This window comes from Chenopodium quinoa, unplaced genomic scaffold (genome assembly GCF_001683475.1).
Source record: "Chenopodium quinoa cultivar QQ74 unplaced genomic scaffold, ASM168347v1, whole genome shotgun sequence".
NCBI lineage: Eukaryota > Viridiplantae > Streptophyta > Magnoliopsida > Caryophyllales > Amaranthaceae > Chenopodium > Chenopodium quinoa.
The window spans coordinates 2,114,193-2,130,377 of record NW_018745174.1 but is presented as its reverse complement, the minus strand read 5'-3'; the positions used below and the strand labels follow the sequence as shown (position 1 = coordinate 2,130,377).

Here is a 16,185-nt window from a genome sequence, read left to right as displayed (position 1 = left end):
TTACAATTAGATTGAATGATGTGATCTAATCCTTAGGTTAATCGACTTATTTTTATTGGTTATCAGAAAGTCTATTTCTATGTTAGGAATTGGCAAAGGGGAGAAGATTTATTATAGGTAGTGCAATCTATTTATTCTTATATCTTGAGGAAGATTGTCGGTATGTAGAGGAAAATTAAACGAGAATCAGCATATGTTATAAATAAGGGAGAATAGGCAAAGAGAGGCGTCCAGACTATTGAATTGGGAGTGAATCAGGCCACTCAAAAGTCTGACATTCGTTCTATTTTGCTGTGATTCAGATTTATCAGTTTGAACACGCCTAAAATTTTACTGCCTGCTTTAGAAATCTCAGTCAATAACATTTTCCAAATGGCATTACAAACATAATAACAAGCTGTATACATGCTCAATCAGAAATTCATAGAATATATCTTTTCTATTTGGAAGATTTTGGCCTGTGGTATGAAAAAACTGCATAGAAGCTCTGTATCGCAGTAAGAAACAATAGAATGATAGCAGCAACCAGTGAGATGATAGACCAAGGATTGTGAAAATACTTTTGAAGCAAGCTTGCTCGCCATCTGTTTCTTCTCTGGTTGTAGTACGCGTTCACTTCTTTAGATAGATCTGCATAGTAACCATCATGTACATTCACGAGCATTTCTTTAGACACGCTCTTGAACAAGTCAACAGCTTGAGCATCATCTCCAAGAATGATTCCACGACGATGAAGGTGGCCTACATCTTCAGGGGATTTTATCAAGCATTCCATGAAGACCACATATGATGCAATCGCAGCATCACTTATCTTCATATGACAGTGCTCAAAGGCGGCTATATTCAGGAGGATGGTCATTGTACTATCTTGTATCCAAATGGGAGGGATTTCAAAAACTCCGTTCTTGAACCTGAAGTCTAAAAGACAGCTGGTGTTCCGTTTCCTGAATTTTACTCCTCCCTTTCTCAGCTCAGTCACCCTATATAAGACTTGTTCACGGCTTGAAATACTGTCCGGGGCTTTATTTAGCCACCGCTTCAAACACATTGGGACAAGCTTATCACATATCATCCATCGAAATCTGTGTTTATTAATGGTATCCTGCTGTTGAGGCCTTACATGGAGTAGACTTCGCCGAAATACATCAAGGACATGAAGACACTCTTCCTGCTTTAGTGAACTGTTCAGTTCATTTAGCTCGTTTATAGACATTCTTATACCTGTCATAGTATGTAAAAAAGATGTATCATATATAATCTTGCTATGTTTGGCTTTCTCTATGTTCTAAATATTATTAAAAGCGAAATTCCAAAATTACCTGTCAGCCATATAGGATTGAAGAAGCTGAGAACTAAATCCAAAGCCTGATCATATTGGTGCTGATTTCCGTTCATTAGCTTAAGTAGCCTGTCAATTATAAAAAGCGGAACTTGATTCTCCAACATTACCATGTCTAACACAATGTCTTCAACAATTCTCTTATTAGCAAAGACAGGGTTGCCTCCTGTTGTGTCTCTAGCCTGGTAACATCTCAAGAGCTCGGCGATGAAGCAGCCATCAAGGACCATCATTTCTACAAACTTGTTGCTGCTTAGATGATTGACTTGTTGATAACAACCTCGCGCTTGATCTTCAACTTGCCTGATGGTATCAAGGTAAAGGTTTAGGTCTTGACGGGTCCGTTGTAGGATTTGGTGCAGAGCAACCCACTTGTAAAGATCCATATCCTGAACTAGTTCACTTCCGGTATGGTATGGCCCTATGGATATGGTCTGGGGCTCATAGCTTTTTTTGCTCTTTTGGGCATCTCTTATACGACGAGGCATTCGATATATGCAACACTTCTCCCATGATTTTCTTGTAATAAATTGTTGTGCCTCATTGAGTTTTTCCTGTATGGATTTAACCCACTCTTTGTGTTCTTGAGAATTCATTTTTCTAGTGGTTGCTGCTTTTCAATCTTTAGTGAAGATCAACCAACATAAGCAAATAATGTCTGAAAAATATTACAGGAATGTTTATTTCATGTGAATCATGTAACAGTATGTGATTAAACTACATTATGTCTGAATTTTCTTTGCTGTTTCCGTGTGGGGCTAATTGCGCTTCATTAAAGTGGACGCACTTTGTTACTGTAGTCGTTTCACTTTTTAAAAAGACATATGAATTTTCTTCGCTGTTTCCAGGTACACGTAATTCTATATTAATGTGTAGAAAAGTTAAAAATCGGAAATTTCAGATCTCTTTCCTCTAGTCTTTAAGGCTAAATTGTTCTGAGAATATATAAAAAGGTAAACTGAGTTAATGCAAAAGGGATCCTGTAAGTTTGTAAGGAAGGTAACTGTTGGTCTGTTGCTCTGAAAGAAGCTGAAATGGCTCATTCATCAGTCAGCGAAGAATGGAAGGTAACTGTTGGGTCTGTTGCTCTGATTTTTTTAAGTGAGTTGATACCTTTTTTTTTTTTTGAGGTAAAAGAGGGATTTAATTAATACTTAAAAAGTAAACAGAGTTCATATTGGATGCTTAGTTTTGCCATAAATATTGACAAGTGTTTTGAGTTTTAGAGTGGAAATTAGTTAATGAGAGATCACTCATTGAATCAATATAACTATTGTCGTTGCTTAGGGTGGGTTTTTTCCACATTCCTTATTATTTCTTAATTTTTCAAATGGTTTTCTAGCTAATTTCTTCAATTGTCAATTATTTACTAATCACATCAGAACCTTATCAATGTGGTTGTCAGCGCCAATTCAAGAAACAGGGAAAAAAAGATGAACACGAAGTGGTCAAGAAAGTAATATCCGATGGTCACAGTTCTCAGAAATTGAATCATGCAAGGTTTCCTGTATTGGACGAGGATTTGATTAGTGAAAGAGGTCAGGCTCTAGATAGGGATTATGGGGGAGGTACAAGATTAACAATTAACCATTTGAAATCCAACGTTATACAGGTTTTGTAACCTCATTTTTGTGTCACACAAATCTTATCGGTTGCCTTTGCCTTTAATTTCACATTAAAATTGTATCCTCTATATAATTTTATTATGTACTGCTTGCTTAATTTCTTTTTCTCCTTATTATGCCAGTCAAACATAAATCAAGTCCCAAATAATGACACTCCTGCATTCTGGAAGGTTCACCCTAACCAAATGGTAATAAATCTTTATTTTATGCATACATATTACAGACGGGAATTGATTTTGACACACCCTTAATTGATTTCATTCTATGCTCTTTCTCACATAGGGGTGTGCCAAAATCAATAAAGGGTCTGCCAAAATCAATTTCCATTACGAGTACATATATATCTCTTACATATTTTTCTTCAATGTACTTGCTTAAAATAACAAAAGGAAGAGGGACATGTAGTATCTTGAAGCGATACCTGAAAATCAGACCTATAGGTAGTCTTTAGATTGGCTCCTTGTATTTTAATTTTAAAACCCTAAGGTCTTGTTTACAGTGGCGGATCCAGGAATCCTAACTAGGGGTAGCACTGGACAATTAAAAAAATATAACATTGGTGTAACGCAACGTAGTCGTATGACAAGTTTTTTTTTTATATTTTTTTCCAAACAATTTAAATTCTATATATCGATTATACTATGATAAATTGTATATGAATATTTACAGAAAACTTTGTTATAAATTTACCTTGTGCACGTATGCTAATGTAAATTTTAACTGAAAATATCTACTGCCAAGAGGTCTCGAACCCTTGACCTTGAGAAAACAAATATGACTCTCCTTACAACCCTTTACCACCGAAGCAATGTTGAAGATAGTTAACATAAGTACAGATTGTAATCTTTATATAATTTTAATGAGCGCTTTTTTCATGAAAACAGTTTTTTTTTTTTTTTTTTTTTTTTTTTTTTTTGGGGGAGGGGGTAGCACGTGCCCCCCCAGGCGTCAACGTGGATCTGCCACTGCTTGTTTAGATTGAGGGTAATATAATAAGGGGTAATATAAGTCAAACTTGAAAAACAGAAGTAATTAGATGTGTTGTTGTATGAGACAAGGTGCTTACAAATGAAATAAAGTAGTTGTGCCATGAGAAAAATAGAGAGATAGAGGAATTATTACCCTCGTAATAGTTACCCACCCTCCTCTAGTATAACTATTACTTCTCCTTTCTTCACCTCATACCATACTATCACTACATAATATTTCGTATAACTTTCTGGTGCATCAGGTCACATCATGTACGTGGCAGGGTTACCCGAGTTTTTTTTTTGTTAGGGGTTACCCGAGTTTTTTTTTTTTGTTAGGGGTTACCCTAATTATTCAGTCAGGGGTTACTCAAGTTATTCGACCAGGAGTTACTTGAGGGGTTCGGACAGGGGTTACTCGGTCAAGGGATACTCGAGTTATTCGGTTAGGGGTTACTCGGTCATGGGTTACTTGAGTTACTCGGGGTTATTTAAGGAGTTCGGTCAGGGGTTACTCAAGTTATTAGATCAGGAGTTACTTGAGGGGTTCGGACAGGGGTTACTCGGTGAAGGGATACTCGAGTTACTCGCGCGGTTAGGGGTTACTCGGTCATGGGTTACTTGAGTTACTCGATCAGGGGTTATTTAAGGAGTTCGATCAGGGGTTACTCGAGTAATTCAGTCAGGGATTACTTAAGAAATTCGATTAGGGGTTACTTGAGGGGTTACTCAGTCAGGGGTTACTTGAGGGATTACTCGAGGGGTTACTTGAGTATGTGACCCTGATCGAGTAATCCTAATCGGGCAACTCAAGTAAACCCTAACCGAGAAACTCGAGTTAACCCTTACCGAGAAACTCCGGCAACTCAAGTAACCCCTAACCGAGAAACTCAAGTAACCCCCTGCCGCACGGTACAACAGGCCGCATACAAAAAAAATGTATAATAATCCTTACAATCACATCATTACTATCTCCTCTTCTGTATTCACTTTCATTTTGCGTAGTTTGACTTTTATTACCCTAATAATACATTTCCCTTAATCCAAGCATGGCCTAAGGCTAGTTAGGATAAGGTTATTAGAAAGTATAGTTTGACCATTATGCCAATTTTTTGTACTGTGTTAAATTCAAAGCAAGAAACTTGATAATAGTATTGTCATTATTCTTCATTTTAATTTCCAACCATGCATAACTCATGGGGCTAGAAAAAAAAAATATCTTGATAGTGTCCAATTATGAATTATAGTTGAACGGAGACATGCATCTTCATCAGTTTCCTTCAACTCTGGATTCTTCTACACCAGCAAAATCAGAAGCACTGCCACAATTTAGTGTTTGGGAGGATGAAGAAGGTGAAGCTAGTGACAACCGATGGATTAAAAAAGTTTGGAAGAGAATTAAGAGAAATGTGAAAAAGGGTAATAACAAAGGAATAGGACTATGTAAAAAAGTGTACAAAACCTATTATATTCATAGAGCAGGAACTACCAGCTATGCATAAGCTCATGAGTCATGATGCAGCCGCAAAAAGGATGCAAATCAGCCATCACAGCCTCAGCAAAATGCATGATGTTCCAACCAATTGTATATTTAAGGAGTGCTAATCAAAACTCCATTTCGTGTGTCTGCTACATTTTACATTAGATTCTGTTTTTTAAGGGTGTATTAGTTCACTAACGATGTGCTAATGAAAAATTCATTCATATTTTAGTCTTAGTTCACTACCGATGTGGTATGGCCGTATGGATATGGTCTGGGGCTCATAGTTTTTTTTTTGCTCTCTTGGGCGTCTCTTAATGTGAAGATCAACCAACATATGCAAATAATATCTGAAAAATTTTATTACAAGAATGAATTTTTTTTTTTATTTTTTATTTTTATGTGAATCATGTAACAGTATGTGATTAAAGTACATTAGTAGTGTACCTGAATTTTCTTTCCTGTTTCCGTGTGGGGGGCCATTCAGGTCAATTGTAATTCTTTATTAATGCTATAGTAGTTTCGCTTTTTTAAAAAAAGACATGAAACATACTAGGCAATTACTGAGTAAAAGTTCGTACTTGGTGGTTTGGTTTTGAAAAAAAAAAAAAAAACATCAGGAAATTTCAGATTTCTTTCCTTTAGTGCTGAATTGGTCTAAGGAACATATGTCCTATTTAAGTCAAGCTGAGTGAGTTCAACTTGCAGCCCTGCAAAAAGATCCTGTTAGTTTATAAGAGTGAGTTGAGGCGAGTAAAAGTTGAAAATCTAATAGAGATATAAGATACCGGAAAATATATGTATATCTCTAACAAAATCTGATATATATCTCCTCTATGGCTGGTTCTGAAAGACCTGTCTTGAAGGATATGCAAAATCCCAGCAGTCAGTCATCTCTACATCTGAAAGTAGATGAATCACCTCAATCATCGGTCAGCGAAGAAAGGAAGGTAACTGACTACTGCTGCTTTTGTTTTTTAACCGATTTAGGCCCCATTTTGTAAGAATAATTTCAGGTTCTTTAAAAAAAAGTGGTTCAATAATTTACACAAGACTACTGAAGTATTACCATGTATTTTTAAATTTCGCGCATTGAGAAATTGAGCAAGTAATAAAATACAGAGAAATAATAGAAAATCAGTAAAATTGACCCAGGAATCCACACCTCTTGTAACACCTTAGGCTTTAGAGCGGAAAGTAGTGATAGAAGATCACTTATTGAATCAATACAACTATTTTCGTTGCTTTAGAGAAAATTTGCATTATTTTCTTAAAGGTGTTTCCAAATATAGGGAAAAATAACTAATGGTAATAAATATTGCAGGCTAAATTTTTAATGGCTTAGGTTGTTTTAGGAAAACTATAAATTGAGCATTTCCTTCATTTGTATGTAATAATTTCAAGAGAAAATCTGAGAGAAGAAAAATAACTCAGAGAAAAGAGGGGTTGTGTTTTTTGCACTTTGGTATAAATAGACATTTTGTTTATGTAATTTATTTCTCCCTCAAATTTGATTAAATAGAAAATTTGCATTATTTTCTTAACAATTGGTATCAGAGCTTGGTTGACAATACAACAGAACATTGACAGAAAGAGCCAGAAGCATTCGTATACAGTCAGGTCTACCAAAACAATTCTGGGCAGAAGCAGTCAATACAACAGCTTACTTGATCAATCGAGGACCATCAACCCCATTGGAGTACAAATTACCAGAGGAGGTATGGAGCGGCAAAGAGATCAAATTGTCGCACTTAAAGGTATTTGGTTGTGTAGCTTATGTGCACATTAGTGATCAAGGCAGAAATAAGCTTGATCCTAAATCAAAAGTTTGCACTTTTATCGGTTATGGCGAAGATGAGTTTGGATACCGCATTTGGGATGATGAAAGCAAAAAGATTATTCGTTCAAGAGATGTAATTTTCAATGAGAGAGTCATGTACAAAGATAGGCATAAAATTGAGAGTTATGAAACAAATCAAAAAGAATCTACATTCATTGATGAAGATTATGTCCCAGACAGTACGATGCAAGAGTACACTATCATAAGTACTCCGCAACAAGAAGAACAGACTGTACAGGGCAGTACATCGCAATCAAATGACATACAACAACCTTCTTGTCCAACTCCTACACTAAGAAGGAGTACTCGACCACATGTGCCTAATAGAAAATATATGAATTATTTGTTATTAACTGATGATGGGGAACCAGAAGATTATTATGAAGCATCCCAGACCAGAGATGCTAGCAAGTGGGGGCTTGCAATGAAAGATGAAATGCAATCCCTGATTTCAAACCAGACATGGGAACTAACTGAGTTACCCATAGGTAAGAAGGCCCTTCATAACAAATGGATATATCGAGCAAAAAAGGAGCACGATGATTCCAAGAGGTATAAGGCTCGACTAGTTGTCAAAGGTTTTCAACAGAAAGAAGGAGTTGATTATAATGAGATATTCACTCCTGTTGTGAAACTCAATACCATTAGAACAGTGTTGAGTATTGTTGCAATTAAAGATCTTTATCTCGAGCAGTTAGATGTGAAGACTGCATTTCTTCACGGAGATCTTGATGAAGAAATATACATGCACCAGCCAAAAGGTTTTATAAAAAGTGGGAAAGAGCAGATGGTATGCAAACTTAAGAAAAGTTTATATGGGCTAAAACAAGCCCCAAGACAATGGTACAAAAAGTTTGATAACTTCATGCACAAGGAAGATTTCCAGAAGTGCAACGCTGACCACTGTTGCTACTTCAAGAGATATCAATCCAGTTATATCATCCTATTACTTTATGTTGATGATATGTTAATAGCAGGTTCTGATATGAATGATATTATAAAGTTGAAGCATCAATTGTCAAAGGAATTTGACATGAAGGACTTGGGTCCAGCAAAGAAGATTTTAGGAATGCAAATCACAAGAGATAAGCAGAGAAGCACTTTGCAGTTATCACAATCAGAGTACATCAAACGTGTTCTTCAGAGATTTAATATGGGTGATGCTAAGCCTGTTAGTACACCGTTGGCGAGTCATTTTCGTCTATCAAAGGATCAGTCCCCTCAGACAGATGAAGATAAAGAATATATGGCCAAGGTTCCTTATGCCTCGGCTATTGGAAGTTTGATGTATGCAATGGTTTGTACAAGACCAGATATTGGACATGCAGTGAGAGTTGTAAGCAGGTTTATGTCCAATCCAGGAAAAGTCCGTTGGGAAGCTGTTAAATGGATTTTGAGGTATTTACGAGGTACAATTAATAAGTGTTTGTACTTTGGTAAAGGTGAATTGAAAATACAAGGTTACGTTGATGCAGACTTTGCGGTGAAGTCGATAATAGAAAGAGCACAACGGGTTATGTATTTACAGTTGGAAATACAGCCGTAAGTTGGATGTCCCAACTACAAAAGATTGTTGCTTTATCCACTACAGAAGCTGAGTATGTGGCAGTGACCGAAGCTAGTAAAGAGATGATATGGCTTCAAGGTTTGTTAGATGAGCAGGGGTTCAAACAAGTGAATAATATTTTGTATAGTGATAGTCAGAGTGCTATACATTTAGCAAAGAATTCGGCGTTTCACTCAAGAACAAAGCACATCGGTATTCGTTATCACTTTATCAGGTCTCTTCTAGAAGATGAAGTATAAACTCTTAAAAAGATTCTTGGCAGTAAGAATCCAGCAGACATGTTAACGAAAACAGTGACGATTGACAAGTTGAAATTGTGCTCAACATCAATTGGTCTTAAAATGACAGAAGACTAGTTGAGGTTCTACTCCTTGGTGTGAAGACAAATTGAAATCAGTCTTCAAGTGGGAGATTGTTGGCAGATAATTAAGAAACATAAAGAAAAAAAATAAATGGTTATTAAATAACCATGCATTACCATTGAAAATTAAAGGTGTTTCCAAATATAGGGAAAAATAACTAATGGTAATAAATATTGCAGGCTAAATTTTAAATGGCTTAGGTTGTTTTAGGAAAACTATAAATTGAGCATTTCCTTCATTTGTATGTAATAATTTCAAGAGAAAATCTGAGAGAAGAAAAATAACTCAGAGAAAAGAGGGGCTGTGTTTTTTGCACTTTGGTATAAATAGACATTTTGTTTATGTAATTTATTTCTCCCTCAAATTTGATTAAACAGAAAATTTGCATTATTTTCTTAACATTTTATAATCATCAAAGAGATCACTTATTGTTGCCTCTTTTACTATCTTAATTTTTCAAATTGTTCTTTTCTAATTACTTGAATTCTCAATCATTTACTTAACAGATCACGTCAGAACCTTATCAATGCAATGGTAGTCGTCAGCGTGAATCCAAGAAAGAGGAATCTAAGCAAAAATGGAGTAGGACATTTTATTCCAAGGTGGAAGATAAGAAACCCCAGGATTTAATAATACTTCAAGCAAGTTTTCCTGTAGTGGACGAGAAGTTGATTGAAGAAAGACGTCGGGCTCCACCAACTTTCTTGTTTGGGCATCTCTTATACGACGAGGCATTCGATATATGCAACACTTCTCCCATGATTTTCTTGTAATAAATTGTTGTGCCTCATTGAGTTTTTCCTGTATGGATATAACCCACTCTATGTGTTCTTGAGAATTCATTTTTCTAGTGGTTGCTGCTTTTCAATCTTTAGTGAAGATCAACCAACATAAGCAAATAATGTCTGAAAAATATTACAGGAATGTTTATTTCATGTGAATCATGTAACAGTATGTGATTAAACTACATTATATCTGAATTTTCTTTGCTGTTTCCGTGTGGGGCTAATTGCGCTTCATTAAAGTGAACGCTTTTTGTTACTGTAGTCGTTTCACTTTTTAAAAAGACATGAAATATATGAGGCAAATACTGAGTATTTGAGTAAGTTTACTGTTGGACCTGGATATTTCAGATCTCTTTCTTTTAGAGCATCTTTATTGGTGAACCCAAATAAATGGTTCATGGGTCACTATCACCATTTCTCTCTCATCCACATCAACTCAACAAACCATTTACAATATTCACTCTTAACAATGAACACTAAACAATGGTTCATCATCAATACTCCCTACCCCACCTTATTTTATTTTTGTAAATATAATCTTTTTTGTTTCATAATTATAATTTATTAACCCGATGTCAATGTAATTAATTGACGTATTTAATATTTTAATCGTGATTACTAATTAAGAAATTATCGCATTTTTTTATCAGCTTTTTAAAAAACTAATTCTTGTGATTAATATTTTTTAAACAACAACGCAACTAATTTTAATTAAAAAAAAAAAAAGAGGTACAAATCGTGATTACAGTTCTACAACTATAATCTAGTACATTTTATTTAAAAAAAAAAAACAACTACACATCGTTTTGTAAGATGTCCTTAGGGATAACCATTTGTTGTAAACCTAGTTGCCTAAGTTTTCGTTGTTACCAAATTTATTCCATATATGTTCGACCAAGTCGTTTTTTAGCTGCAAATGAGTCTGTTGATCCTCAATCTCTGTTCTACGAGACAAGTATAAGCCGATATCCACAATACGATCAGTACGGTACTCGGTAGTGTCCTCATTAGCGTTGCCTCCAGCATTCATAAACTCATTGGTATTAACGTTATTTTGATACGTCTCTCGTTCATCTTCAACGATCATATTATGTATTATGATGCAGGCGAGCATGATATTGTGGAGTATGTCGGTATCCCACGCCAAAGACGGCTTTTTAATAATGGCAAAACGAGCTTGAAGGATCATATTTTGACCCAAATATTTTTTTCTTCTTTCTATTTGTTTTGGGGTTGGTATTAGCATCCATAATTATAATTTATATTTGGAAAAAATAAAAATTTAATAATAATAATAATAACGACAATAATAATAAAAATAATAATAATAATAACGATAATAATAATAAAGGAAATAATAATAATAACGATAATAATAATAAAAATGATAATAATAACGATGATAATAATAATAATATTAATAATAATAATAATAATATTAATATTAATAATAATAATATTGGTAATTATAGAGGGGATTTTTGAAGAGAAATATATAGTAGAAAGAAATGGATTTTCAAAGTTGAAGAAAGTATAGCAATATGGGTGTCTATTTATAGAGGGGAAAAAAATAGAGCCGTTGGTAATTTTTTTATTTTTTTATTTGTGTTTTGTAAAATATATCCGTTGCAAAATTACAACGGATTTATTTAAAACAGTGACACGTGTCAAGCAGCGGCTGGGAGCCGCTGCTTTCTATTTTTTTTGCTGAAAAAAAAATAAAAATGGGTGGGGCCCACAATCCATAAATTCGTCCAAATGCTTGCAGCAGCAATCGATCCCACAACCATTCACTATGAACAATTATAGAGATCACCATTAAGCCACCCATTCACTTGTTCACTCATTGTGAACTATTTTTTTGTTCACCCTTAAGGCTACCCTTAGACTTAAGAGCTAAGTTTAGTCTGAGAAACGTAAATCGTATATATACTAATTTAGCAGCCCTGCAAAAGGATCCTGTAAGTTTGTAAGAGTGAGTTGAGGTGAGTAAAGTTGGAGATCTTGTTAGAAATCACACATATATATTTTTCCGATATCTCATATTTCTAACAGATCTGCTATATATATCTCCTCAATGGCTGGTTCTGAAACACCTGTAAATCCGAGCAATGAGTCATCTCAACATCTGAAAGAAGATGAAACGCCTCAATCACCGGTCAGCGAAGAATGGAAGGTAACTGTTGCTCTATATTTGTTTAGTGAGTTGATATTAGATTTCTTTGTTTCGCCATGAGTATAGATTGGACTGATGTAAGGGGAGATGCATTTTAGATTTTTAAGGCAGTCTCCTTAGTTTGTTATAGCTAGCATTGTGATTAAGTTAGGGAGTTTGTTAAGAAAAAAATTTTGTAAATAAGAAAATTAAGGGATTAGGATGATGAATATTGATTAGTGTTTTGAGTTAGCTTAGAAAGTTAAATTGCAAGGGAATCCACAACTATATTCTCGTTGTGCTTCAGAGAATCAATACAATTATTCTCGTTGCTTTAAGTGGGTTTTTATAATCTTCAAATGAAGTATTTTTCCACCTTTTAAATCGTTGCCTCTTTTACTATCTTACTAGATGTAAGCCCGTGCGATGCACGGTTCTAATAAATTATTTTATTTAATTTAAAATTTTGTATATTTATGAATATCATTCATTAAATATATGGATAAAATTTCTAATATTATAAGATAATTTTTTAATTTTAACACTAAAGTTATATTTTGTTGTTTTATTAATTTTATGTGACACTTGAATTTAAAATCTCAAAACTTATTCACTAATTTTGCTTATGTGACAATTTAAATTTTTAATTCATAAAATAAATGACAAATCTAGTTTTTTTTTATTGATCAAAATAAGTTTTTTGCCTATGTGTTTATGTAATATACTCGTTCTTTTTAAAATGGTAATCTCATTTATATTGTTTAACTATTAAAAATTATGGGAAATTAGTCATGTGAGATTTAGTTTTATTTGTCTCGATGGGTACATTATTAAAATCAAAATTTTATAATATTTGCTAGGAAAAGATTAAAAATATTTGCGATAAAAAATTTGCATCCATATAGATAATTATTACTTAGTTTTTTTTTTTTTTTTTTTTTTTTTAAGAGAAGATAATTATTGGTTTTTTTTAAAATAATTTAAATTTTAATTATTCTCTATTCGTTGTTTTTACGTATGTGTCAAAATTCTTAAATATTATTCGTCACTTTTGCTTAGGTGGCGAGTAAATTTTTTAATTCTAAAATAAATTATTAATCTAATTTTTCATTGGACAAAATAATACCTTTTCTTATGTGGCGCGCCAAATGCTCCCGAAAAATGCCTACTTTATTTATATATATAAATTAGATTTTTTAATTTTCCAAATTATTTCTGGGGATGCCCAATGTGGCATTTTTGTAAATAAAAAACTTTATTTAATTTTTTCATTATTGTTGTGGAGCTTATACTAATGAAAAAGTTGTTGATTTATTCACGAAAATGACTTTGAGAAACAATATATGTGGCTAATTCCTTCAATTGTGAATCATTTAGAAAAAGAAACCCAAGAAAGAGGAACCCAAGAAAGTGCCCCAATTGGTATTCGTTGAATTCAAGTCATGTGGTGTACAAGATTTCCTGTACGATTGTGCAAGGTTTCCTGTACTGGACGAGGATTTGATTGGTGAAAGAGGTCAGGCTCTAGATAGGGATTATGGGGGAGGTACAAGATTAACAATTAATCATTTGAAATCCAACGTTATGCAGGTTTTGTAACCTCACTTTTGTGTCACACAAATCTCATCGGTTTTTGCCATTCACATCAAAATTGTATGTAGTGCTTGCTTAATTTCTTTTTCTCCCTCTTATAATTATGCCAGTCAAACATTGGACGAGTCCCAAATTATGACACTCCTGCATCCTCAACTGATCACCCTAGCCAAATGCTAAGGTTAGAAAGTATAGGTTGACCATTATTATTGCCATTTATTTGTACTGTGTTAGATTGCTAATAATATTACTCTCATTCTTACCAAACTTAAGGTGCCACAGTTTGGTGTTTGGGAGGATGAAAGTGAAGCCGGTCACAATCGATGGATTGGCAATGTTTGGAAGAGCATTAAGAATTTGGTCGTGAAACCCGTGTTTGTGTTTAAATCTCTCATGTATCTTTTTCATTGTCAAGTTTCATGGATGAAGGTGAAGCTAGTCGCAACCTATGAAGATTTGATTGCTGAGAGAGGTCGGCCTCTACCTAGGAATCATGGGAGATGTAGAAAATTAGCATCTAAGCAACCAGCAGAGGAAATCCAACCTCATAGAAGCAACCAGCAGACGAGTCCCAAACAATAACACTACTCCTGCATTCTATCACCTGTCAAGGTCAACTCATCACCCTAACCAATGGAAAGCGGTAACTCTACCTATGTTATGCATATATATTTCTTACATATTTCTCTTGAATGTAATTGCGTCGAAAAAACCAAAATATCTTACTTCATTTATGATTTGTACTAGTACAAAGAATCTGGTATTCTTCCCTTTCTTTAAGAAATTTTTGTTGAAGTTGGGTGACTTTTACTGTATTAACTACAAGTATGCACTGTAATGTTTTTGCATTCATTATGAGCACGGTTAATCTGAAATCAGTCAAGTTGCTAATCTTCAGGGCTTGATGAACACCTACTGATAAATCTTATTGGTTTATCTTCTTTCAGCTCATGGAATTTCTTTAGTCATTTTCCTCTGGCAATCTAATGTTTAGTAGTAGTATTTGTGTTGTGTACATGGCATACTTGGTTAGAGTACAAGAAAATTTAGTCAAGGATGTTATGAAATTACAGCTACTTTTGTGCCTTTTGCAATTTTGCTACGTGGGATACTAAGGAAATTGACAGCAAACACAAAGGGTGAGCATACTGTCAAAACAGAACCTCCTGATGCACCTCAATTAAACAATAATGTTCAGAAAAATAAACATGTAAGTACCCGTGTCATAAACCTCGTATACTTTGGTGGCAATTGCATCAAGACTTCCCCTTCAGCCCTGAAGACATGTCGAAAACTTGGCTTCAGAATGAATGGTAATTTCACTAGAAGCTTTTGAAGTCATTTTTTTCGATCATAATGTGGTCTCTTAAGCCTTGGAGAAACTAAAGACATATTTAGGCCAAAATACAGTGTTGTGATCTCCCTTACGACCCTGGTAATAAGTATTTCAATCAACTCAGCGTATCGGATCATTGCACGAGCTGAATTTGTAACTACAGGCATCACCCTAACTCCTCTAAATTGCAATGATCAAAGTGCTCTTTTTGTACTCAAAGAATTTGTTTTTCGTAACTGAACAAATAATTTAGACTGGGATTACCACTTTGTTTGTTAAAATCTCCACATCCGTCTCTTAATGTTTCTAACAATATCGATATTATTTCACTGGTGGTATAGGATAATAATGTTTTAAATGATGTGAATGAATGCTGCTATAGCTCGAGTTTTTGAGAAAGTTCAGACTAGATCGGATTATGTTCTGAGTTATATATTAGTTGCCCTGCTAGCTACAAGAACCACACGATTAAAGCTCAGCTCATAACATAGATCTTTCCTTTCTGGAGGAAGTATTGTTACTTAAATAATAATCTCAGCCTTAATGAACAACTCTTATAGGGCCAGTGGCGGATCCAGAAATTAGCTATACCCATGAAGCCGCATAAAACTATTGTTATAGAAATCAGTAGTGAACCCATACTCAGATCAGGCAGAAACCACTTAAATTCATCCTTCAATTTTTGCTTACCATCAATATTCATGTACTGAGAACCAACTAATAGCCATAGATGCGTGCTCATAACAATATAGTTGTGATTATATGTACGATGATTGTTCATTTAATCTCATGTATATCACAACTAATTCTAACCTTCTAATAGATTTGTGTTAATATGTACTGCTATATAACTTAACTTTAATCTATCCATTCACTTAATTTGTTAGAGTACGGTGGAATTTTAATCCACCTTGGAAGGATGTTCATTTTAAAGTTCACGATGTAATTTTCACTGTTTTTTGCTTATTCAAGTAATAAAAATTCCATAGCCTTTGGTCTTTTTCTTTATGATATTTATTTATTTAATTTATTTTTTTATTTATTTTTTTTTTTTTTTTTTGTAAAAGTTGATTTAAATTAGTGGTGAGATTTTGATTTTTGCTTATTAGAGTAATGAAAATTTTGTGGCCTTTGG

The 16,185-nt window shown here is 34.2% G+C and overlaps 3 protein-coding genes across 8 annotated transcripts; 2 read left to right on the top strand and 1 right to left on the bottom strand.

Annotated features, from left to right (window-relative positions):
• Positions 1 to 177: 177 nt before the first annotated feature.
• Positions 178 to 2,078, bottom strand: LOC110710504 (UPF0481 protein At3g47200-like). The gene is made up of 2 exons (XM_021888819.1): positions 1,320 to 2,078; positions 178 to 1,221 (listed from the first exon to the last, which is right to left on the bottom strand). The coding sequence occupies exons 1-2, from the start codon at positions 1,933 to 1,935 to the stop codon at positions 440 to 442; spliced, it is 1,398 nt and encodes a 465-aa protein (XP_021744511.1). The 5' UTR covers positions 1,936 to 2,078; the 3' UTR covers positions 178 to 439.
• A 96-nt stretch (positions 2,079 to 2,174) lies between these two features.
• LOC110710506 lies at positions 2,175 to 15,388 on the top strand. 6 transcript variants are annotated; one of them, XM_021888826.1, is made up of 5 exons: positions 2,175 to 2,406; positions 2,745 to 2,868; positions 13,629 to 13,711; positions 13,825 to 13,895; positions 14,130 to 15,388. In XM_021888826.1, the coding sequence occupies exons 1-5, from the start codon at positions 2,374 to 2,376 to the stop codon at positions 14,164 to 14,166; spliced, it is 348 nt and encodes a 115-aa protein (XP_021744518.1). In that variant the 5' UTR covers positions 2,175 to 2,373; the 3' UTR covers positions 14,167 to 15,388. The 6 variants fall into 6 exon arrangements, with proteins under 6 accessions (XP_021744518.1, XP_021744517.1, XP_021744514.1 ...); XM_021888825.1 differs by having other exon boundaries at positions 13,997 to 15,388; XM_021888822.1 differs by having other exon boundaries at positions 13,988 to 15,388.
• LOC110710507 lies at positions 6,225 to 10,140 on the top strand. The gene is made up of 2 exons (XM_021888827.1): positions 6,225 to 6,362; positions 9,688 to 10,140. Exons 1-2 carry the CDS (start codon positions 6,249 to 6,251, stop codon positions 9,952 to 9,954), a joined length of 381 nt encoding a protein of 126 aa, XP_021744519.1. The 5' UTR covers positions 6,225 to 6,248; the 3' UTR covers positions 9,955 to 10,140.
• Positions 15,389 to 16,185: the final 797 nt, after the last annotated feature.